Source organism: Kogia breviceps, chromosome 11 (genome assembly GCF_026419965.1).
Source record: "Kogia breviceps isolate mKogBre1 chromosome 11, mKogBre1 haplotype 1, whole genome shotgun sequence".
Lineage (NCBI taxonomy): Eukaryota > Metazoa > Chordata > Mammalia > Artiodactyla > Physeteridae > Kogia > Kogia breviceps.
In genome coordinates this window covers 27,834,439-27,860,594 of record NC_081320.1, presented here as the reverse complement: position 1 = coordinate 27,860,594, position 26,156 = coordinate 27,834,439, and the positions used below count along the sequence as shown (strand labels likewise).

The window sequence follows — 26,156 nt, the reverse complement described above, 5'->3', positions numbered from 1 at the left end:
GCTGTGGCTAGGACTTCCAGTACTATGTTGAATAGAAGAGGTAAGAGTGAGAATCCTTGTGTTGATCTAGATTTTAGTGTGAAGGCTTTCAGTTTTTCACCGTTGAGTATTATATTGGCTGTAGGTTTGTCATAGTTTTTTATTATGTTGAAATATGTTATCTCTATACCCAGTTTGGTATAAGTTTTTATCATGAATGAATGTTGAATTTTGTCAAATGCTTTTTCTGCATCTCTTGAGATGATCATGTAGTTTTTGTCTTTTCTGTGTCAGTGTGGTGTATCACATTGATTGATTTGCATATTTTGAACCATCCTTGTGACCCTGGGATGAATCCAACTTGGTCATAGTGTATGATCTTTCTTATGTGTTGTTGAATTCAGTTTGCTAGTATTTTCTTGAGAATTTTTGCATCTATAATCATCAAAGGTATTGGCCTGTAATTTCCTTCTTTTGTAGTGTCTTTGTCTGGTTTTGGTATCAGGGTGTTGATGGCTTCATAGAATGTCTTTGGGAGTTTTCCCTCCTCTTCACTCTTTTGGAAGAGTTTGAGAAGGATCAGTATGAGTCCTTTTTGTGTGCTTGGTAGGATTCGCCTGTGAAGCCGTCAGGCCCTGGACTTTTGTTTGTAGGGAGTTTTTATATTACAGATTCTATTTCACTTCTAGTGATTGGTCTGTCCAAAGTATCTATTTCTTTGTGATTCAATTTTGGTGGGATGTTTCTAGAAACTTGTCCATTTCTTCTAGGTTGCTCAACTTGTTGGCATATAATTGTTCATAGTATTCGCTTATGTTTTTTTGTATTTCTTCAGTATCACTTGTGATTTCTCCTCTTTCATTTCTCATTTTGTTTATTTGATTCCCCTCTCTTTTCTTCTTGGTGAGCCTGTCTAGAGGTTTGTCAATCTTGTTTATCCTTTCAAAGAACCAGCTCTTGGTTTTATTGATTTCTTTCTATTGTTTTTTTAATCCCTATTTCATTTCCTCTCTGGTCCTTATTATTTCCTTCCTTCTGCTTACTTCGGGTTTTGTTTGTTCTTCTTTTTCTAATTCTTTTAGGTGTTAGGGTAGGTTTTTATTTGAGATTTTTGTTGTTCTTTGAGGGAGGCCTGTATCACAATGAACTGCCCTCTAAGAACTGCTCTGCTGTAGCCCATGGATTTTTGTATGATTGTATTTTCATTGTCATTTGTCTCAAGGTATTTTTTAATTTCCTCTTTGATTTCATCATTGACCCATTGGTTTTTTTGGTAGCATGTTGTTTAGTCTCCACATAATCTTTTTTTTTTTTCTCATTTCTTTTTCTGTGGTTGATTTCAGCTTCATGCTGTTGTGGTTAGAAAACCTGCTTGAAAAAATTTCTATACTCTTAAATTTGTTGAGGCTTGTTTTGTGCCTCAGTATGTGGTCAACCCTAGAGAATGGTCCATGTGCACTTGAAAAGACTGTGTATTGGGTTTTTTGGATATAATGTCCTGAAAATATCAATTAAGTCTAAATGCTCTAGTGTATCATTTAGGATCTCTGCTGCGTTATTGATTTTCTGTCTAGAAGATCTGTCCGTTGATATGAGTAGGGTGTTTAAGTCTCCTACCATTATTGTACTCCCATCCCTTTTTCCCTTTATGTCTGTTAGTGTTTGTTTTATGTATTTGGGTGCTCCTATATTGGGTGCATATATGTTGACGAATGTAATATCCTCCTCTTGTATTGATCCTTTCATCATTATATAATGGTTCTTCTTTATGTTTCTTTATGGCCTTTGTTTTAAAGTCCATTTTGCCTGATATGAGTAGTGCTACCCCTGCTTTCTTGTCATTTCTGTTTGCATGAGATATCTTTTTCCATCCCCTCACTTTCAGTCTGTGTCTTTCACTCTGAAGTGGGTCTCTTGTAGACAGCATATGGTAGGCTCTTGTTTTTTAATCCAATCTGCCACTCTGTATTTTTTGATTGCAGCATTTAGTCCATTGACATTTAAGGTAATTATTGATAGATATGTATTTATTGCCATTTTTAACCTTGTTTTCTGGTTGATTTTGTATTTTTTCTTTGTTCCTTTTTGTTTTTCCTTTTGTGGTTTAATGACTTTCTTTTGTATTATGCTTGTTCTCTTCTTTTTGGTTTTTGTGAATCTGTTCTATGTTTTTTGATTTGTGGTAACCCATATGGTTTTCAAGTACGTTAACCCATTACTATATCTACTTGCTTTAGACTGATAGTCATATAGGCTCAAATGCATTCTAAAATTTAAAAATCTACATTATTTTACTCTCCTACCCAGCATTTTATGATTTTGATACCCTCTTTTACGTGTTCATGTTTATCATTCTGTTCATTTTGCTTATCATCCCTTTCACAAAAATGTTTTTGTTTTTTACTGTAATCTGTATACTGGCTTAAGTGATTTACTTTCCATTTTTGATTTTTTTTTTATATAGATTATTGCTTCTTTTCTATTTAGATAAGGCCTTTAATTATTTCTTTTAGTATAGGTTTAGTATTGCTGTTATTCTTTTAGTTTTTGCTCTTCTGAGAAATTCTGTCTCCTTATATTCCAAATGATAATCTTGCTGAGTAGAGTATCCTAGGTTGCAGATTTTTTCCTTTCAGGACTTTGACTATATCTTGCCACTCCCTTTGTAATGTTTTCTATAGGAAAATCAGGTAATAGCCTTATGGTGGTTCCCTTGTAATTAACTCTTTTTACTCCCTCTGGCATGCAATGTTTTCTTTAGGGAAATCAGGTAATAGCCTTATGTGGGTTCCCTTGTAATTAACCCCTTTTCTCTTGGTGCATTTAAAATCCTCTCTTTATCTTTAACTTTTGCCACTTTAATCATAATATGTCTTGGTGTAGGTCTGCTTGGGTTCATCTTGTTTGGAACCCTCTGTGCTTCCTGTGCCTAGATATCTGTTTCCTTCTTTAGGTTTGGGAAGTTTTCAGCCATAATTTCTTCAAATATATTTTCGATCCCCTTGTCTCTTTCTTCCCCTTCTGAAATTACTATTATGCATAGATTGGTATACTTTATATTTAAGATTTTAAAAACTTTTATTGTGGACATTTAATAATAATGAATCCCCTTCTGTGGACCATCATTCAGCTTCAAAAATTGCCAACTATTGGCTAATTTTGTTTCATCAATGCCCTCATGTACTCACCCTGCCCATATTATTATTTTTTAGTTAATAGACTTTTCTTTTTAGAGAAGTTTTAGGTTCACAAAAAAATGAAGCAGATAATATGCAGCATTCCCACCTCTCCCTCTTCACCCAGTTTCTCCCATTATTAACATCTTGCATTAGTGTGGTACATTTGTTACTATTGATGAACCAATACTGAGACATTATTATTAACCAAAGTCTATAGCTTATATTATAGTTCACTCTTTGTGTTGTACAGTTCTATGAGCATAAGCTGTTTATTCCACAGTTTATAGAGTCGATTATCCCTAAGACCATAAATGTCTGGACTAAATCTAAACTGCCTTCTAAATCTTTAGTCCAGGAACCAGTGAAGTAATAAAAAAAAAAGCCCTTGGAACTAATTGAAAATTGTAAGTTGAGAAAACATTAGACCATACTAAAAATCACCACTCCTGGCACATAAATGCAACTGTAGCGCAAGTCATCTTTGCCCAAAGTGTGGGTGGGGCTGTGGGCTGGGGAGGAGCCTGCATCCTGCCCTGGCCCTTGTGGACCTGGAGGAGACAGAACCCACTCTTCAAGGAACAGTAATTTTAATTGAAGCAACATTGTTGAGGCAGCAGGAGCAGGAAGGAGAGCGTAGAACTTTCCACGAGCATGACTGGAGTCAGAACCTCTGAGGTCCTTGCAGCAGGGAAGAGAAGCCTTTGAGTCAAGTACTGCAGCTCAGTGCTTTGGCCTGGTTGCTATACATGTCACTTCTTCTCAGACTTCCTTAGCTGCAAGGAGGCATGTGCCTGTGCCCGGCTTCACGGGAGTGCAGAAGTATCCTACCTTAACGGCAGTGTCCATGTACTCCAGTTGCTGGGGCCTCCACGGACTGTGACCCATGGAGACTGCTGCTGCCATTAAGTCCCAGAGGTGGGGATTGGGGAGAGGTTCGGGGCTGCTTCAAGGCCTGGGGTGTCCCTGGCGAGGGCTCTGGAGCTCTGCAGGATACAGCCCTCAGCCTGTCCCTGAGCCCCCAGCTCACCCTCCGGCCTGAGGCCAGAGGGCCTGGAGGGTCCCAGGGAGAAGGCTGAGATCCTCCTCACTGCACTCTCCACAGCGAGGACCACTGCCAGGCTGATTGTTGGCAGAGTGGGACCTCTAACCACTGGCAAGCTTTATATTATCCCATAGATCTTTTATATTACTTCCATTTTTTTCATTTCTTTTATATTGGCTTTCTGTCTGCTGTTCTGATTGGGTGATTTACATTATTTTGTCTCTCAGCACACATTCATTCTGCATTATTCAGTCTGCTATTTATTGCCTTTAGCTCAGCTTTCATCTGGGCAACTGAGTTTTCTAATTTTTCTTGGCTCCTCTATATAGTTTCTAGTTCCTTTTTACAGTAATATGTATTTCAATTATAGCCTTTCTTAATTCCTTCAGTATTTTCACTATCTCCTTTTTGAAATCAGTATCTATTAGACGAAGATGTCTGTTTCACTGTTCTTTCAGGGCAATTCTCTTGATCTTTTAATTGGGAGTGGTTGTTATGCTTCTTCATTTTACTTATATTTCTCTTACTCTCTGAGTTTAGGAGAAACAGTTAACTACTGTGGTCTTGGAGGGCTATTTTTATGTGGGAGTATCCATGTGTAGCCTGCATGGGTTTAATATTTTTGGTGGGAGGGCTGTTTTTAGTATGGCTGCCCCTTTCCTCAATGTGTGCTGGCCATTATCACCTTAAAGGGGGGTGTGACTGGTGTGTGGTGACTTGAGCCTGAACTGAATGTTGAGCGGAGCCTCCTCTTTGTTCTGTGGTTGTCACAGCCCTGTTGGCGGCAGCATCTACCCCCTAGTTGTTGGAGTAGGAACCCTCAGATCTGTTTCTGATGTGCAGTGTGAGATAGGTGGAATTGGAGCACTCCCACTGAGAGAGGAGCCACTGAGTGTTCCTCTACCAGAGCTATCCACTGTGAAGTGCACTCCATGGTGTCACCTGAAACCCATTATGCAGGCTCACAAAGTATACTGTTGGTGGCATGCCCTCGGCCCCGCCTCAACTTTGGGAATGCAGGCAGTAGTCCCTGGTGTCCCTCAGGCCCTGTGTTTACAAAGCCACCAGCACAAATCAACCAGTGCAAATCCACTGAAGTCAGGTACCACGACTGCAGTAGTTGCACACCTGGACCTGCTATGGAAGCAACCCAGACCCTGTCCCAGCCTGCATGTGCATGTGCCCACAGAGCCCACAGATGCTAAGGCCAGACCCATCAGAGCTGCAGGAGCACCCATTGTCCATTCAGATGTCGTGCAGTCGCTGAGTTTTTACAAAGCCAGTGGCAGTGGTGTAAATCTGCAGATCACACAGTCGTGGGGAGATGGCTTAGATTTCAGCCCTGCTTCCTAAGTTGTGTGACCCCTGGTAATCAACTCGGATTTCAGCCCCACCTCCACTTGTGGGCAACCCCCTGGCACTTGCGTGCACCCAGAGCTTGTAGAGGTGGTGCCAAACCAGCTGAGAGCGTGCAGAGAAAGAGGCTGCTATGGTGGCCCCGCCCCTCCCTTCACTCACATGCACATTAACAGTGGGGTTTCAGCGGCAGCCCCACTCCCTGTGTGAGCATGCCAAGTGTGAGGCTGCTAATGGCGGGCACTGCCCCTCGCTTCTCATACCCCCTTAACAATGACACGTCGCTTCTATGTTGGGCCCAGGCTTCTCCCATGTATACCCACCAGTTGTTGCTGTGCCACCCTCCAGCGCCTTCCTGCTGTCTCCACACAGCCAACCCCAGTCCTCCCCCTGTGTCTGTCCTCTAAAGCTGGAGTATCAGCACCCAGCCCTCGTGTGCACCAGCCGATGTGCATCTCAGGCTGGGGAGTGCAGGGCAGTGGCCCAGACCATCTGTTCTGATCTCTCTGTGCAAACTGGCTGCTGCTTTCTCCTCTGAGCCTCTGAAGCTCCCTTTCTGTCTCACCTGAGGGGGCTTCCGAGGTATGGGAACCTTTTCCTCTTTCATGACTCCCTCCCAGGGACACAGGTCCCATCCTGCTTCCCCCTTTTTTTTTTCTTTCACTTTTAGGTTCTGAGATCTGCCAGGTTCAGTAGGTATTCTGTGAGAATTGTTCCACAGAGATGTGTTTTTCATGTATTTGTGGGTGGAGGTGACCTCCATGTCCTTCTATTCTGCCACCTTGATTGGAGCCTCCAGTACGTGGGTTTTTGAGAGTATATTAGATCATAAACAGAACTAGCTATATAAACACTGAGAACCAAGCTTTTGTGAAAAATAAGATTCTGTAATTTGCCTCTTGCACGTGAATTTAAAGTTCTAAATTTTAAAACTATGTGCAAATTTTAAAAACATTTTATTACAACCATAAAAATTGTCAGAGGCATGGAATTTTGAGCTGGTAAGACCTTGATGTATCCAGTCTGCTTTCATGCTGTTAATATTTATAAGACTAATGAATGTTGAAAACAATATACATTTTCATATTATTTTTAGGGACGAGACGTAGATCTTTCTCATAGCAGTGAATCTCAAACAGTGAAGAAGTTTGATGCTTCCATTTCATTTCCACCAGTAAACTTAGAAATTATAAAGAAGCAACTAAATACTAGGTAAGTAATATTAATTTTAAAATTTACATTTGTCATAGACAGTTAATAGTGAAAAAAATTAGCACTATAATCTTTTTAACTATTAAATATTAGTATTAAACAGATTTATAGGAAAAAATTAGCATCACCTGTGTTACCACATTAACATAACTGATTTCCTTTTTTTATGTCTTTTAGTGTTTATAATATATATCGTATAGTTACAATCAACAAAATCAAGTTCTGCTTTTTTCAGTTACTATTTTTGTTAGCATTTATCTGCATTGTTAAGTAGCCTTTAATTTTTAAAAATAATATGTCGGGAGTGATGGCAGCAAGATGCCAGAATAAGAAACCCCAGACCTCATTGCCTCACAGAGATACCAACTTAACAACATACTGTCCAAAAAGCCTTTATGAGTACTCCAGAAATCAGGAAGTTGTAGTACCCCAGGCAAGCTCAAAGCCCAAAATAGCCACATTGTAATGGGTAAGAAAAACCATTTCATTCCAACTGCATCTAGCCCCTCTCACAAGCCAGCACTGCTTTTGATGGAGAGAAAAAACCCAAGTCATAGCTTTTCTTTGGGAAGGAGAAAGAAGAGTGGAACACTGTCTTTTGGAGGTACTGCCCAAGGGACTTGTTTCTCTCTTGTCTGTCTCAGAGCACTGATGGGGAACCATCATACATTAGATGCCTGAGGGCCACAGAGGACAAGAAAGAGCTAAGCAGCCTATTGTAGAGCCGGAAAGTCTGCAGTACTACAAACACCAGAGGGAACAAGAGACTACAGAATCCTGAAAAAGAAACCCACAAATCTCTATAATTAGGATATTTCATATAGAAGCCCAGAGAAGGTGCATCCCCCAGGAAAAGTTTGAGAAGACACTCTTCCCCACACAACACCACTGGGAATTTCCAGTCAGGCTGATTGAAATGAACTTAAGGGAAACAGCTTCATATGGGGGAGAAACCCCCGTTAAGTGCATTTTCAAATACACAAAACACAACAAAAAGATAACCAGATACATGAAGAAACAAGGAAACATGGCCCAATCAAAGAGCCAAAATTAATTCCAGAACTAAAAGAAACAGAGGTCTATGAATTACCTGACAGAGAATTCAGAATAATCTTCTTAAAGAAGCTTAATGTGCCATAAGAGATCACAGACAACTAAAGAAATCAGGGAGATGATACATGAACAAGGTTGGAATACCAACAGAGATGGAAACTAAGAAAGAACCAGAGGTTCTAGAGCTGAAAGTGTAATAACTGAACTAAAAAATTTACTGAAGGTAGCAGACTATATCAAGCAGAAGAAACGAGTGAGACCTCAAAGAGTGATCATTTGAAATTACCAAGTCAGAGTAACAAAAAGAAAAAAGAATAAAGAAAAGTGAAGAAAGCCTAAGGGATTTATATGATGCTATCAAGCAGAACAACATATACATTATGGGAATCCAAGAAGGAGAAGAGTAGCAGAATGGGACAGAAAGCTTATCTGAAGATATAATGGCCAAAGACTTACCAGCCTGAGGAAGGAAATGGGCATTCAACTTCAAAAAGTTAAAAGAACTCCAACAAGGATGAACACAAGGAGGCTTACACTGAGACGATTATAATCAAACTTTCTAGATACAAAGAATTTTAAAAGCCACAAAACAAAAGCACCTCATCATGTACAAGAGAGCCCCAAAAGATTAACGGGAGACTTCTTAACAGAAACATTACAGGGGCCAGAAGGGAGTAGGATGATACATTCAAAGCACTGAAAGAAAGAAACTGCCAACAGAGATTACTGTATCCAGCAAAACTGTCCTTCATGTATGAAGGAGAAATAAAGACTTCAGGTAAACAAAGCTGAGGGAATTCATCACCCTAGACCTGCCTTACAAAAATTGCTGAAAGATATCCTTCAAGTTGAAATGAAAGGACACTAGGCAGTAGCATGAACCATACAAAAATACAAAGTTCTCTGGTAAAGGTAAATATATATATATAAATACAGAATCCTGTAATACTGTAAGAGTGGTGTGAAAATCACTTTTAATATAGAATTTTAAAGGTAAAAGCACAAAAATAACTATAACATGTTAATGGATACAAAATTTTTCAGTGTAATTTGTGATATCAATAACAAGAGGTGGAGGGGGAGATATAAAGGAGTAGAGTTTTTGTATGTGATTGAAGTTAAAATGTTGTCAGTTTAAAATAGATTACTAGAATTGTAAGATGTTTTTTGGTAATCCCCATGGTAAACATAAAGAAAATACCTATAGAAGATATGCAGAGGAAAATGAAAATGATCCAGAACACATCACTACAAAAAAATCAACAAAACACAAGGCAGCGACAAAGTGAGAGAGTGGCGTGGACATATGTACACTACCAAACGTAAAATAGATAGCTAGCGGGAAGCAGCCACATAGCACAGGGAGATCAGCTCAGTGGTTTGTGACCACCTAGAGGGGTGGGATAGGGAGGGTGGGGGGGGAGGGAGACGCAAGAGGGAAGAGATATGGCAACGTGTGTATGTGTATAGCTGATTCACTTTGTTATAAAGCAGAAACTAACACACCATTGTAAAGCAATTATACTCCAATAAAGATGTTAAAAAAAAAAGGGAGAGGGACAAAATAATTACAAGACAGACAAAAAACAATTTAAAAATAACAATCGTAAATCCTTCCATATCAGTAATTACTTCAAATGTAAATGGATTATATTCTATAATCAAAAGACATACAGTGGCTGAATAGGTTGGGAAAAATAAAAGAAGCAAAATCCGGGAATTCCCTGGTGGTCTAGTGGTTAGTATTCTGTGCTTTCACTGCCTAGCACCTGGGTTTGATCCCTTGTCAGGGAACTAAGGTCCCATTAGCTGCACAGCCAAAAAATTTTAAAAAGCAAGAGCCAAGTATATACTATCTGCAAGAGGCTCACTTAGATTTAAGGATGCATATAGGATGAAAGTGATAGGATTGCAAAAAGTTTCCATGAAAACAGTAAACAAAAGAGAGCAGGAGTGGCATTACTTAGAGAAGAGAACTTTAAGTTTAAAACTACAAGAGGCAAGGATATTATGTAATATAAAAGGGTCAATTTATTGAGACAATGTAGCAATTATTTATATATATGTACCCAACAGTAGAGCACCTAACTGTATAAAGCAAATATTGACAGAGCTGAAGGGAGAAATAGCAATATAATAATAGTATGAGACCTCAATATCACACGTTCAAATAATTGATGAAATAGACAAAGAATCTTAAGGAAACAGCGATCTTGAACAAAGCTAAATGAACCTAACAAATATATGGAATATTCCACCCATCAGCAGCAGAATATACTTTCTTTTCAAGCACACAGACCATACTCTGCAGGATAGATCCCACATTAGGTCACAAACAAGTCTTAACAAATTTAAGGTTGAAATCATACCTTTTCCAAGCACAGTGCAGTGAGACTAGAAATCGGTAACAGAAAGGGAAAGGGAAAATTCACAAATGTGTGGAAACTAAACATGCTGTTGAATAGCCAATGTACCAAAGAAGAAATCAAAATGGAAATTATAAAGTATCTTGAGGCAAATGAAAACAAAAACACCAAAAGTTATGGGATGCAGCAAAAGCAGTACTAAGAGGGAAGTTTATCGCAATGAACACATTAAAAAAGAAAGATATCAAATCAACAACCTAACTGTACCTCAAAAAACTTAAAAAGGAACAAACTGAGCCCAGATTTATCGAAGGAAGGAAATAGTAAAGATTAGAACAGAAATAAACATAATAGAGCATAGAAAAACAACTGAAGAAAAATCAAAACTGAAAGGATTTTTTTAAGATAAAAAAAATTGACAAACCCTTAGCCAGGCTAAGTGAAAAAGAGAATAGGTTCAAAATAACAAAAATAAGAAAGAGAAACGTTACAGCTAATGCCACAGAAACAAAAAGGGTCATAAGAAACTACTCTAAACAATTATACACCAACAAACTAGATAACCAAGAAGAAATGGATCAATTTCAAGAAACATACAACCTACCAAGACTGATTTATAAAGAGATGAAAAATTTGAACAAACCTGTTATTAGTAAGGAGATTGAATTATAGTAAAAAACCTACCAACAAAGAAAAGCCCAGGACAGATAACCTCACTGGATAATTCTACCAAACATTTAAAGATGAATTAACACCATTCCTTCTCAAACACTTCCAAAAAACTAAAGAGGCTATAACATTCCCAAACTCATTCTATGAGGTCAGCGTTACCCTGATCCCAAAATCTCAAAGATAGTACAAGAAAAGAAAGTCAATAAGCCAATATCCCTGATGAATATTGATGTAAAAACCCTCAATAAAATACTAGCAAATGTAATTAACAATACATTAAGAGGATTATACACATGACCAAGTGGGATTTATTCCTGGAATACAAGGATGATTCATAAGAAAATCAGTGTGGTATATACTACATTAACAGAATGAAGGGCAAAAACCACATGATCATCTCAATTGATACAGAAGACACCTTTGACAAAATTAAGCACACTTTCATGATAAAAACCCTCACCCAACTAGGAATAGGAAGAAATTACTTGAACATAATAAAGACCATATATGAGTAGTCCACAGCTAACATATTCAGTGGTGGAAAGCCAAAAGCTTTCCCTGTAAGATCAGGAACAAGGCAAGGATGCCTATTCTTGTCACTTCTATTCAAAGTATTGGGAGTCCTAGCCGGAGAATTCACGCAAGAAAAATAAATAGATAAATAAATAAATAAAAGACATCCAAATAGGAAAGGAAGAAGTAAAATTATCTCTGTTCACAGATGATATGATCTTTTATGTAGGAAAGCCTGAAGACTACACTTACACTCACACACACACACACACACACACTCACACACACACACACACACCCTGTTAGAGCTAATAAATCTAGCAAATTGCAGAATGAAATATCAACACACAAAAATCCGTTGTTTCTATGCACTAACAATGAAAAGTCCAAAACTATGTATTTAGAAAACACTCATTTATAATAGAATTAAAAAGAATGAAATTTAGGAATTAGTCAAAGAGGCAAAAGATTTGTACATCAAAAATTACAAAACATTGCTGAAAGAAACTGAAGACATAAGTAAATGGAAGGACATCCCATGTTCATTGATTAGAAAACTTAATACTGTTAAAATGTCCATATTACCCAAAGCAATCTATAGATGCAGTGTACTCTCTATCAAAATCCCAATGGCATTTTTTGCAGAAATAGGAAGAAATCCTGAAGTTCATATGGAATCTCAAAGGACCCAAGAAAGAAAAAGCACAGGCAACAAAAGCAAAAATAGACAAGTGGCACTACCTCAAACTAAAATGTTTCTGCCTAACAAAGGAAATAGTCAACGAAGTGAAAAGGCAACCAACGGAATAGGAGAAAATATTTGTAAACCATATATATGATAAGTGGTTAATACCCAAAATATATAAGTAGCTCATATAACTCAACAACAGACTATCTAACTGAAAAATGGGCAAAGGACTGGAATAGACATTTCTCAAAGAAGACATACAAGTGGTGAACAAACATGAAAAGATGCTCGACATCACTAATCAGGGAATTAAATCATAACCACACTAGCTATCACCTCATACCCATTAAGGTGGCCACTATGAAAAATACAGAAATTGACTAGTATTGTCAAAGATATAGAGAAAAGTGAACTCTTATACACTGTTGGTGGGAATGTAAAATGGTCAGCTGCTATGGAGAACAATTTCTGAAAAAGTTAAAAATAGAATTACCATATGATCCAGCAATCCAACTTTTGCATATATAGCCAAAAGAATTCAAAAGAAAACAGTTCGAGATATTTGCACATTACAGCATTATTTACAATAGCTTGGAGGTAGAAGCAACTTAAATGTCCATCAGCAGATGAATGGGTAAAGAAAATGTGGTATTTACACACAATGGAGTATTTATTATCAGTGGTTTAAAAAAAAAAGAAATCCTGTCATGCCACAACATGGATGAACCTTGAGGACTAAGTGAAATAAACCAGTTACAAAAAGGTAAATACTGCATGATGCCACTTATATGAGGTATCTAAAGTAGTCATACTCTTAGAAACTGAAAGTAGAATGGTGGTTGCCAAGGGTGGGGGGAGATGGGGAGTTGTTGATCAGTGGGTATAGAATTTCAGTTCTGCAAGATGAAAAAGTTCTAAAGATCTGTTTTACAACAATGTGCATATCATTAATACTACTGTAATATATACTTTAATGGTTAAGATTGTAAATTTTGTTACATGTTTTTTACTACAATAAAAAATAATAAGCATATTAGTAATATTTTGTTCATCAATACAGTTAGTATATCATGATTCATTTAAGTATTTTTGTGTTGGACATTGACATTTTGATTTCTAAATTTGTCTATTATAAATAATGCTACAGATGTTCGTTATGAACGTTTTGTTTCTATAAGTCACTTAAACTGTTATTTTCTTTTTTTTACATAAATTTATTTATTTATTTTTGTCTGTGTTGGGTCTTTATTGTGGTGCACCGGCTTCTCATTGTGGTGGCTTCTCTCATTGTGGAGCATGGACTCTAGGCGCATAGGCTCAGTAGTTGTGGCTCACGGGCTCTAGAGTGCAGGCTCAATAGTTGTGGTGCACAGGCTTAGTTGCTCCACAGCATGTGGGATCTTTCCGGACCAGGGCTCAAACCCATATCCCCTGCATTGGCAGGTGATTCTTAACCACTGCACCATCAGGGAAGTCCCAACACAGTTGTTATTTCTTGAGATAAGTTTCTGGGGAAAGTTAACTGCAGCAAAAGTTAGGCATATTTTTATCGTTTTTGATACAAATACATTTCTAAAGCACAGCTAACCATCCATTATCTATTACTATTAATAGTTATCTCTTAAATAGTTTTAATCTCACGTTTATAAATGGTATTTTTTTGTTAAAAATAAGGCAAACCCCGTAATAGGTTGTTTTGTTTTAAATATTTATATATTTTCTGTTTTACTACTTAGGATTTAGTGTGCATCTTTAGATATATGAAAGAATAAGTATGACAGTAAAAGTCTAATTAGTCCTTACAACATTTAATACAAGGAGAGAGCTTGGTTCTCCTGCCACCAAAGCAAGTATTCTTAAAGAACATTTCCGTTGCTTTTTTTTTTAATACCTGGGAATTTTTTTCTAATACCTTGGAATAGGTTCAGAATTTTCTCCCCCTGTGTCTTTTGTATAAATCAGGTTTACAGAGGCTTCATTCCTTGATCACATTGCAACTAAAATATGTTGGTCATGGTTTATTTAAAGTTTGATGCAGAAAAGGACCTTTTGTAACATTTTATTGTGAAATATATGAAAATTTTAGATGTACCATTTTTTAGATTTCAGGTTATCTCTATATTCTAGGAGGTTGGCAAACTAACAGCCTACTGCCCATTTTTGTATATAAGGTTTTATCGAAACATAGCCATGCTTGTGCAATGTATTGTCTATAGCTGCTTTTGTGCTACAACATAAAATTGAGGAGTTAACAACAGCAACCATCGAGCTTCCAAAGCCTAAAATGTTTACTATCTGGCCCTTTACCGAAAAAGTTTGCCAGCCTCTGTTCTAGGTCATTGTTTTTCAGTAGTGATGTTAAATGATGAGATTATCTTGATTAAAGATGATTTTTGTAATGTTTTCATTATCATTTACTCTCCTTCTGATACAGAGATAGAATTATAGATAGATTGCATCTAGAATCACATATAACTCAGAACCTTTTTTTTTGAGATTGTGTTTGAGAGAGTTGTCTTGCATGAGTAATAGAACAGAAAAAAAATAGCAGACCACTGATAAAGATTAGCATTTCACTTTATCCAGATAAATGTTATTTTTAACTTTAGTGTACTTTGTTTTTTTTTTTTTACTAACAGGGTTCTTTATTTTAAAAGAAAATATATTTTATGGTTTAAAGACAGAAAAGTCAAACAGTACAAAAGCTTATACAGAGAAAAGGAAGTCATCTTCCCCAGAGGAAACTGTATAAGCACATACGTACTTATATATTGCCCCATTTTTAATACAAAATTGAAGCACACTTATATACCCTGTTCCATACCTTGTTTTTCCATATATGTACTTACACATTTACTGCTGTAACCTGTAATACTACACTTAAAGCATTTTGTTAATAATGCTTGCTGTACATTATTACCTTGATTTATTTCTTAACTGCCTCTATTTTTAATATAAAGCAAGGAAAGACTTGCAGAGACAAATGCAGTAGTCATTGTTCAAGGGAAGCTTGAGAAGAGGACATTTGGCCTAAGCAAGTGCTAATGAGTTTTCATTTTAGAGGAGGTTAGCAGAAGTTTAATTTTTTTTAATTGTTTGATTCAAGTCCAAATACTGTGAATTTGTTATTTCATTTAGTTAATTCTCTAATTCTAATGTGCTCACAGTGTCAAATATTAGTGTAAAACACATTCTAGATTTTTTGTGTGTTTCTTATTCCTCCATTGGCATGTATATGTCAGGGGTAAGTGAATTTTAAAAGATAAGCAGATGTTGAATTGTATTTGAGAGTTTTTTTATGTTACGTCAGTTGATACATGTGATACTCACAAGAGCTGAAAGTTACTGGACTTCCTGAACATCAACAGAGCAGTGTAGGGGCTACAGCAACAATAGAGGGAATGAAATGCACCTCACGGAACATCAAATTCTAATGACAAAACAGAAACCATTATGAATCACAAAACAGATAACTTATTCCAAATTATAACATCCTCAAATGGTTTTAATACCAGCTCAGATACCCATATTGCATGGAAGACCACAGACTGATTTAACAGTAACTCCACATGGACTCCTGTGTTTCAAATATAAAACCACTGATTGTTGCAGGAACTCACCTTGTTTATAAAATCTGATCAATCCACACTTACTAACTTCTCCTCTAAGACTAACTTATGATTAGCTCCAGCACCTAAAAATCTAAGTGTCCTTTCCTACCTTTCGCTTTGAAACCTCTTTTATCGTGGTGTTTTCCTTTGCTCTACAAGTCTTATAAACCCAGGTTTATATGATTGTCAGTTTCCTTGGTGGTCTTTGTAAGGTAGATTTGAAAAAATTTTTCATTAGACCACTACTTACTATAATAGAAATAAAAGTTTGTAATATAAAGTGATTTTTATTTATTTTTATTTTATATTTATTTAGATTAACATTACTACAGGATACTCACCGGTCACACCTGAGAGAATATGAAAAATACATACAAGATGTCAGGAACTCAAAGAGTACCATCCAGAACCTAGAGAATTCATCAAATCAAGTTCTAAATTTTAAATTCTATAAAAGCATGAAAGTTTATGTGGAGAATTTAATTGACTGTCTTAATAAAAAGGTACATGTCTATAAATGTGTAATCATTTCCTTTTTATGGAGAAATTCCCTTACAGTATGATTTTTTTTTTAAGTCTAAATCCCATAAATAAATATTTCATCTAGGACTCTTCCTACACATTTTTGACATACTGGAGTATTAAGTATTCCCTCAATGTTGGACAGTTAGGTGTTTTTTGTAATGATTTTGCAACTTACAGCAGTATAAATTTTTAAAATTCCATCTGTTTAAGAAAAGTTCATAGAAAGTAAATTATTAAGTGAAATGGTCTAAATATTTTTAAGGCTTATGAAACATTGCTAAATTACCCTCCAGAAAGATTGTATCAGTTTCTAGTTTACTACATTAAAAAATGGTTTTTGTTTTTACATCTTTTATTTTGATCTCAAACAAACCCTTTGTTTTGTTAACACATGTAGTTTTTCTTCCTTTGAATTATTTGTGTCCTTTGCCCTGCTATCTTCTTGGTTTATAAGGGGGTGGTTTTTTTTTTTTCCTTTTTTCTTTTTCCAGTATATGGTGAACAGTTCTTTATTGCTTAAAAATTTTAGTGCTTTATCCTATTTGATGTAGGTAAACATTCCAATTTGCCTTGTCTTTTGATTTTGTTTGCAATGTTTTTTTCACATTAGATGTGTTTTTTTGTTTTTAATTTTTTTAATTGAAGTATAGTTGATTTACAACGTGTTAGTTTCTGGTACACATCAAAGTGATTCAGTTATGTATATGTATGTTCTTTTTCATATTCTTTTCCATTATGGTTTATTACAGGATATTGAATATAGTTCCCCGTGATGTACAGTAGGACCTGGTTGTTTATTTTGTATATAGTAGTTTGTATCCACTAATCCCAAACTCCTAATTTATCCCTCCACTCCCTTTCTCCTTTGGTAACCATAAATTTGTTTTCTGTGTCTGTGACACAGAAATATGTTTTCTGTGTCTGTTTCTGTTTTGTAAATAAGTTCATTTGTATCATATTTTAGATTCTGCATATAAGTGATATCATATGGTATTTATCTTTCTCTTTCTGACTTATTTCACTTAGTAAGATAATCTCTAGGTCCATCCATGTTGCTGCAAATGGCATTATTTCATTCTTTTTTATGGCTGAGTAGTATTCCAGTGTGTGTGTGTGTGTGTGTGTGTGTGTGTGTGTGCGCGTGTGTACACCACATCTTCCTTATCCATTCATCTGTCAGTGGGCATTTAGGTTGTTTCCATGTCTTGGCTATTATAAATAATGCTGCTGTGAACATTGGTGTGCATGTATCTTTTCGAATTAGAGTTCTTTCCAGATACATGCCCAGGAGTGGGATTACAAGATCATACTGCAACTCTATTTTTAGTTTTTTAAAGAACCCCCATACTGTTTTCCATAATGGCTGCACCAGTTTACATTCCCACCAACAGTGTAGCAGGGTTCCCTTTTCTCCACACCCTCTCCAGCATTTGTTATATGTAGACTTTTTGATGTTGGCCATTGTGACCAGTGTGAGGTGATACCTCATTGTAGTTTTGATTTGCATTTCTCTAGTAGTTAGCAATGACATCAGATGTTTTGAAATTTTTGTGTTAATCAGATTTATGAATCATTCTTTTCCATTATAATTTCTGTTTTTGTTTTATACATACTAAGTCCTTACACTGGGGTCTTAAGTTCTCCTTTTTTAAAAGTAGACTAATCATTTAAAAAATATACTCTACTTTCTGCATTACTTTTAATTTACTTTAAAAATATTACCAAATAATTGTATTTTTTCCCCTATTGATTTAAGTTGACTACCTTTAATATCACTTGGTAGTTACTTTTCTGAAATATCTATTATAGTGTAACTTTCTTCATTCATCCTTGAAGAATTACACTGTCAAAGGCTTGAATCCGTAGCATTAGCTGTGGAACATCGTTGGAATGGGGGTGATTGTTGCCCAAGAAATATAAAAATGCCAGTTGCAACTAATCACTCAGTTCTGCTTGACAGCTCTCTTGTCTGATTAGGTCTCTTCCATTCTCTATTTTTTTCAAATTTTGCCAGTTTCCTCAAGTGTTCCCTACAGTCTGCCCCCCCCCAGCCTGTGAAAAACAGCTGCAGTCATCATTTCCTCCTTCTCTTTTAGCTCAAAAAAGAATCCTTCTTATCTATCCACTCTTACCATGTTCCTGACTCCAGCCCATTAGGTTTTATTATTTATGATATTTATAGCTGTTTTAATACAGTAAGTTGATTTTCTAGTTTTATTAGTATTAAAAGTATTGGAAGCTAGGTCTGTTCCTCACAGTGTTCTTTTAATTGAGATAAGATGGTATAAAAAATGTTTCTGTATATGAGAATTGAGCATGTAATGTGCTTATATATAAGTATTATTTTTTATAATTCATTAATGATGACCCACAAAAATGTTACTTATATATGTATTTCAGATTATCAACATCCAAGAAATAGAATCAGCCATGCATGCACTCCTTGTAAAACAAGCCATGATCTTTATGAAACGCAGGCAAGATGAATTAAAACATGAATCAGCGTATTTACAGCAGTTATCACGTTAGTGTTTTTCATGTTCAATGTGATATTTTATTCATTAAGCTAAATTATCAGCTAAAAGATAAAAATATTTTTATTCCTGTATAAAAAATGTTTTTTGAGTATTTTCCCACTAACCTTTCACCTACCTCCTTCCAAAAATCCCAAACCATTTAAGCTAGGGCTTCAAAATGTCTTAAATGCAGTCTAAAGCTAAAATATGAAAATTATAACTTCTAGTCACTTAGTATTTGAAACAAAATATTTATAGGACCATTTAATCACTGTTTGGAGATGACTTGACATAAATATATAGACTGTGTCAGAAATATAACTTTATAAATTTTCTATAGCCTGTCCACAGATTGTTTGTGGAGGTTAAAGAAATTCTGGTGGGTTCAGCATAGAATCATCTGTAAGATCTCATTAATATTAATAAAAGATTTGGATGCTTCCCTTTAGTTCTCACACTGGTTTTGGATTTTCAGAGATGTCTTCCATTGATTAAGGTGCTGTCAGGGTATAGTGAAAGAAATGGGACCATAGCATCAAGTAGATGATAAAAGCAAAATCAGAATGACTCAAATACATGACATTCAGTTGGTCATAAATTACGGTACATGCTAAAATAGGAAATAATATGAATGACATATTGGTAATGCAAATGTTTCTAGCATTTGACTATAGGGACAGAAGAAAAAACTGGTGAAAACTGCTGAAAAAGAATACGAGGGAAAGAAACTTTATATTAAATTTTGTTACTGTTCTCAATTGCTGAACTATATTCACCAGGCAAGGTACATTTTCTTAGACTAGCAAACTCAGTGACTGTTAATATTGTGATAGGGAGTTAACATTGCAGTTTCATTACATGATGAAATATGCAATTTAAGCATATTCTATGTGTGTGTGTTTATATATACAGATATATATATATACCTAAGATATAGTAACTTGTTTTCAAAGTGTTTCACTGTATTTCTTTTGAGAATTTGCAGTATGAAATCAATTTTCTTCATTAACAGGCAAAGCTGAGACGTCAACAAATAGAAGCTTGGCTATAGATGAAAAAACTCAATGGATTTTAGAAGAGATTGAATCTCGAAGGTAACTATATAAAGACTTAAAGCATCATTGAGCAAGTATTTTTTGCTACTTAAATACAATTAACCATATAATATAAATAACCATAACCTAGTATATTAATTTGTGAGAATGATGTAAAACCAAAATTTATGGTTTAAAGATGCACTGGTATATTTGGATCAGTCAGAAGGAATGGGTAAAATGGCATTTATCAGGCTGGGAAAGGCTCATACCTAGAAGCCGGTCCTAATTACATTGTTACCTGCTCTTCCAAATCTGGGTAGGCTATGGGAATGTCTTACAGGAAAAAAGAGGGAGAACCAATTCAGATTAATGAAGCTAAAATGTCAAAAATATTAACATAAAATTGCATGCAAATGTGATGGTTTATTTCTGGGTATTTTAAGTAAATGATGACTTTTTGTTTTAAAGCATTTCTTTTCAACAGGAGCTATTTGTTTTTTATTTATTTTTGGTTTATTGCAAAATATAGGGCACGAAGAAGACAAGCAAGGGTTCTTTTTGGGAATTGTACTCATCAGGAAGGAACATCTAGTGATGATGAACTATCTTCAGCAGACATGATTGAGTTCCAAAAAAGCCAAGGTCAGTTATCAAGTTTCTAATGTGTCTTGAAGTATTGAAATGATGGAAAATGCTTTCCTGTGATTGCCGTTAATTATTTAAGCTATGTAAAATAGTTGGTAAAATTCAGGAAAAAAGGAATACATTTTTTTTTCCATATAAGACTTGTCCTGTCCTCTGAAAAAAATGGATAAAATGGAGGAGCATGATGAGTATTCCTGAGTTTTCTCCATCAACCTTTTTCATCTCCTGTTATAAAGGAACCATGAACATTTTTGGCTTCATTTCTCTACTGCATACTTTCTATATTATAATTTTTAATGTAAAATAATTGAATTTAGTAAAGCCCAGTTTTAGCATTATAAGAAGGTAAAATATGTATAGTTGAGTGTGGGCTTTACAGTCAACCAGATGAGTTCAAAGAGAGGATCTAGTCTGTGTGATCATTGGCAGATTCCTTGACTTCACTATATCTGATATTGTTGTTTGTTTGCTTGTTCTTTGTCTGTAAATAGGTAGGCTACAAACACCTACCTTATAGGGAACATAGTTATGATGATGAAATGAGATAATGTATTTATAATGTTTTGGCATATAGCAGGGGCTCAATAAACAGCAGACTTTATTAGTGTCAATTGTTACTAACGTGTTTTTTTAATAAAACCTAATTTATATGTTAATGTCAGAGGATAGTTTTCAGTTCAGTTGATTACGTAAGTTATACATAACTATATTTATAGGAAGCAAACTTCAAGGTCACAAACTTAAAATGCATAATATATAGAGACTCATTTTCTTCACAGGTGACATTTTACAGGATCATAAGAAGATTTTTGAAGATGTACACGATGATTTTTGTAATATCCAGAATATTTTATTGAAATTTCAACAATGGCGAGAAAAGTTTCCTGATTCTTATTATGAAGCTTTCATTAGTTTATGCATTCCGAAGCTTTTAAATCCCCTAATACGATTTCAGTTGATTGATTGGAATCCTCTTAAGGTACATAAGCTTAACATGTGAAAAAAATAATCCTGATCACATTTATTTACTTAAATCCTCTAGTTATTCAGGTTAACTATAAACTACCATTCCTTTAGAGTTGGAATTGATAATTTGTGCTTTGGAGTAATAGTCTGCACTCGTCTTTTCTTGGTTCTCACTCTGTTTTTAAGGCTGAATGACACTTAACATCAGTAAAGGAAACACTTTTTCTTTTAAATCTTCTTCTATGATAAGTTTAAGATCACAAAAAAAAGTAAAGGTAGTATTAGGCCTTAAGAATTTTACAGTCTGTTTGAGTGAAATTCAAAATAGGTACCAAGAGTTCTGAAGTTGGAGATGACATAATGGGAATACTTGGCTAGGAAAGCTACAATGAAGATGAGGAATTTAAATGAGGATTTGAAGGATATATAGAATTTAAACAGGAAGACAGAGGAAGGAAAAGGTATTTTATAAGGTACATAGGGAGAAATATTAGTTTAGTAGAGACTGCGTAGATCCTAAATTAAGAGATATGAACTTGTTTTGATAGATAATGGGAGGCGTGACATGATGAAGGTAATGTTTTAGGAAGCCCTGAGCAACAGGCTAACTTGGAGGCTAGGGAGAAAGAGTTGAAGGTATATACTGAAAGGCTATTGCTGTAACCCAAGTGCAGGGTGAAGAATTCCTCACGTGGGGTGATAGTGACAAAGGGAAGAGAAAGAAAGTGTTGATTACAAGTGGCGTTATGAAGTAAGAATCAGTAAAATACTGAGAATAACCCTAACACAACAAATCAGAAAGATGACCCCAATGTTTGGAGTCTGAGTTATTAGTACAATGGCAGTTCCATTCATAAAAATGGTGACTTTTCAGAGAGGAAAATGGTTTTGTTTTTTTGTTTTTTTTTTTTTTCAGCAAATCATTTTTTGTGTGTGTGTGTGTGTGTGTGTGTGTGTGTGTGTGTGTGTGGTACGCGGGCCTCTCACTGTTGTGGCTTCTCCCATTGTGGAGCACAGGCTCCGGACGCGCAGGCTCAGCGGCCATGGCTCACGGGCCCAGCCGCTCCGCGGCATGTGGGATCTTCCCAGACCGGGGCACGAACTCATGTCCCCTGCATCGGCAGGCGGACTCTCAACCACTGCGCCACCAGGGAAGCCCAGGAAAAATGGTTTTGATGGAAGTTTTACTTTATAGACAATGAAATGATAATGGGAAATCCATGTGGATATGCCTGTTAAGCAAACAGAAATGAGAAAATGAAACTCTAGGAAGAAAGGAGAGCTGAAAATAAAGATTTAACAAAGTAAAGGATGGATCCCTGTCATTTTATCTTCCTCTGCTCTAGTCATGCATGCCTTTAGGCTCTGTGTTAGGGCCATGCAGTGTTCATAGTTTAGGAGCCAAGCTTATCCCTAAGAAAGTGGTAGGTAGTTGGTCAGAAAGCAGCCTGGTTGTTAACCACTCCAGCTGAGCTGAGTACTCTGTTACATCTAGCAAAGATCTGTTCATACAGTTATTCAACAAATAATAATTGGCCATCTGCTGTTTGTTTAGTAATAAGCTAAACCACATGCAAAGTATACATTTGTGCCAGTGAGACTCGAGAGAGCCAGAAGTGAATTTTGCATAAGTGTATTTTTATAAACAAATTCTGTGACTATTTTAACTGCTGTTGTTATAAATGTATATTTTGCTCCTAACAGTACCTGCCATGTAGTAGGCTCTGAACACATAGTGGACATTTCTGGATATGAATGAATGCATGAAATGCAGTGTTCTGTCCTACTGCCTAGACATCATGTCTTAGTCATGTCATCCTGCCTAGCCTTGGTGGTCTAGTCCTGTATACATTGGGTTAAAATATGGAATTATTCTCCTTTGATCCTTAGAGAAGCTCTGGTAATTACTGAAAAAGTTAACTATTTAAAAATAAACTAATGTTTAAGAATTTATTTATAACTTGGATAATTTTATTTATAAGTTTGATTCCATAGGTTTAAAACAGATGCCATGGTTCACATCTATAGAAGAATTTATAGATAGCAGTATGGAAGATTCAAAGAAGGAAGATAGTTCTGATAAGAAAATCTTGTCTACTGTCATCAGCAAAATAATTATTCCTCGACTTACAGGTACTGTTTTGTAATCTTGATAAAATTAAATTGTTCTTTGGCAAAGTATAAGATCATTCATTTCTGTTACAGTCACAAATTTTTTTAGACGTTTTTGAACACAAGAACTCTAATTTGCAGTAAAAATCAACAGATGTTATCATTTAAGCTGATTAAAAAATGCTTGTTTGTGCAAGTGATTGGCTATAAAACTCCTGATACTTTTGGATCTTTAGTATTTATGACATTAGCGTTACTTTTATTTTTATTTTTTTAAATTTATTTATTTTATTTTTGGCTGTGTTGGGTCTTCATTGCTGCACGCAGGCTTTTCTCTAGTTGGTGGTGAGCGGGCTCTAGAGTGCAGGCTCAGTAGTTGTGGCACACGGGCTTAGTTGCTCTGTGGCATGTGGTATCTTCCCGGACCAGGGCTCAAACCCATGTCCCCTGCATTGGCAGGTGGATTCTTAACCACTGCACCACCAGGGAAGCCCTAGCATTACTTTCATTACTTACTTTTTTATAAGTCATTTATTAGGGTTACACTTTCATCTCTACTACATGTATTTCTTTCTTTCCCTTAACTTCTCCTCTTATGTTTCTTTTTTTAAAATTTTTATTGGAGTATGGTTGATTTACAATGTTGTGTTAGTTTCAGATGTACAGCAAAGTGAATCAGTTATACATATCCACTCTCTTTTTGGATTCTTTTCCTATATAGGCCATTACAGAGTATTGAGTAGAGTTCCCTGTGCTATACAGCAGATTCTTATTGGTTATCAATTTTATATATAGTAATATGTACATGTTAATCCCAATCTTACCCCTCCCCCATCCCCTAGTAACCATAAGTTTGTTTTCCATATCCATGACTCTACTTCTATTTTATAAATAAATTCATTTGTACCCTTATTTTTAGATTCCACATATAAGCGATAACATGTGATATTTGTCTTTGTCTGACTTACTTCACCCAGTATGACCATCTCTAGGTCCATCCATGTTGCTGCAAATGGCATTATTTGTTCTTTTTAATGGTTGAGTAATATTCCATTGTATATATGTACCACATCTTCTTTATACATTCCTCTGTTGATGGACATTTAGGTTGCTTCCATGTCCTGGCTATTGTAAACAGTGCTGCAGTGAACATAGGGGTGCATGTATCATTTTGAATTATGGTTTTCTCCAGGTATATGCCCAGGAGTGAGATTGCTGGGTCATATGGTACTTCTAGTTTTAGTTTTTTAAGGAACCTCCCATACTGTTCTCCATAGTAGCTGTACCAATTCACATCCCCATCAACAGTGTAGGAGGGTTCCCTTTTCTCCACACCCCCTCCAGCATTTACTGTTTGTGGACTTTTTGATGATTGCCATTCTGACTGGTGTGAGGTTATCCCTCGTTGTAGTTTTGATTTGCATTTCTCTAATAATTAGTGATGTTGAGCAGCTTTTCATATGCTTTTTGGCCATCTGTATATCTTCTTTGGAGAAATGCCTATGCAGATCTTCTGCCCATTTTTTGATTGGGTTATTTGTTTTTTTGATATTGAGCTACATGAGCTGTTTGCATGTTTTGGAGATTAATCCCTTGTTGGTTCCTTCATTTGCAAATATTTTCTCCCATTCTGAGGCTTGTCTCTGTTTTGTTTATGGTTTCCTTTGCTGTACAAAAGATTTCAAGTTTAGGGAATTCCCTGGCAGTCCAGTGGTTAGGACTCCATGTTCTCACTTCTGAGGTCTTGGGTTTGATCCCTGGTTGGGGAACCAAAATCCTACAAGCCATGTGGTGTGGCCCAAAAAAAGATTTTAAGTTTAATTAGATCCCATTTGTTTATTTTTGTTTTTATTTTCAGTGGGAGGTGGATCAAAAAATATCTTGCTGCAATTTATGTTAGAGAGTGTTCTGCCTATGTTTTCCTCTAAGAGTTTTATAGTGGCCGGCCTTACATTTAGGTCTTTAATCCATTTTGAGTTTATTTTTGTGTATGGTGTGTTTCTTCTTTCTTTAAAAAACATTACTACATTTCCCTCACATCTGCCACCAGCATTCAGAAGCCCTTGGGCATTGATGCTTGTGCTTCAGTCTGAAGACTTGTTTTATCTGAAATTGTACTTGATAAGGATCTGTTCCACCATGTCACTGAGAATGGATTCTGACAGCGAAGTCTGCAGAACTCTTAAAAGATGAAGCAACTTACTTTATATTGCTTCTCAGCCAAAGATTTTTTTTCATATAACTTGCAGTGCAATCATGGGGTATCTTAGAAAGATAGTACTTTTAACTATTTACTTTTAGCTATTAAGCACTATTAATGATAGCATAGAATATATGTGCCTCATTTAAGTACTCATCTGAAAACTCCAAATATTTCACTTACAATTAAACAGTTCCTGAAATAAGTAGCATTATGAGAAATTAATACTGTATATTTATTCTCAAGTCCTATCCTGGACCTTCTTCATACTCTTCACGAGCTCCCTGGGTAATTGCATACTCTTCTCTAGTGCCATCTATATCTGTGTTGCTCAGTATGGTAATCACTAGCAATATGTAGCTATTAAAATATAAATTTCAAATTAGTAAAATTAAAATTCAGTTTTCAGTCACACTAGCCACATTTTAAATCTTCAATAGCCATATATCACTCATGGCTATCATATTAAACAGTTCAGATGTAA

The 26,156-nt window shown here is 35.8% G+C and overlaps 1 protein-coding gene across 3 annotated transcripts in view; it reads left to right on the top strand.

The window, feature by feature from the left end:
* The window catches only part of GCFC2 (GC-rich sequence DNA-binding factor 2), a 76,522-nt gene that overhangs the window by 32,569 nt on the left and 17,797 nt on the right, over nt 1-26,156 (top strand). For all 3 annotated transcript variants that reach the window (XM_059078565.2, XM_059078564.2, XM_067007383.1), the window contains 7 exons: nt 6,653-6,768; nt 15,988-16,174; nt 18,597-18,720; nt 19,725-19,806; nt 20,279-20,391; nt 21,174-21,373; nt 23,343-23,493. In XM_059078565.2, coding sequence (XP_058934548.1) covers nt 6,653-6,768; nt 15,988-16,174; nt 18,597-18,720; nt 19,725-19,806; nt 20,279-20,391; nt 21,174-21,373; nt 23,343-23,493 — 973 coding nt within the window. The remainder of the gene's footprint in view (nt 1-6,652; nt 6,769-15,987; nt 16,175-18,596; nt 18,721-19,724; nt 19,807-20,278; nt 20,392-21,173; nt 21,374-23,342; nt 23,494-26,156) is intronic.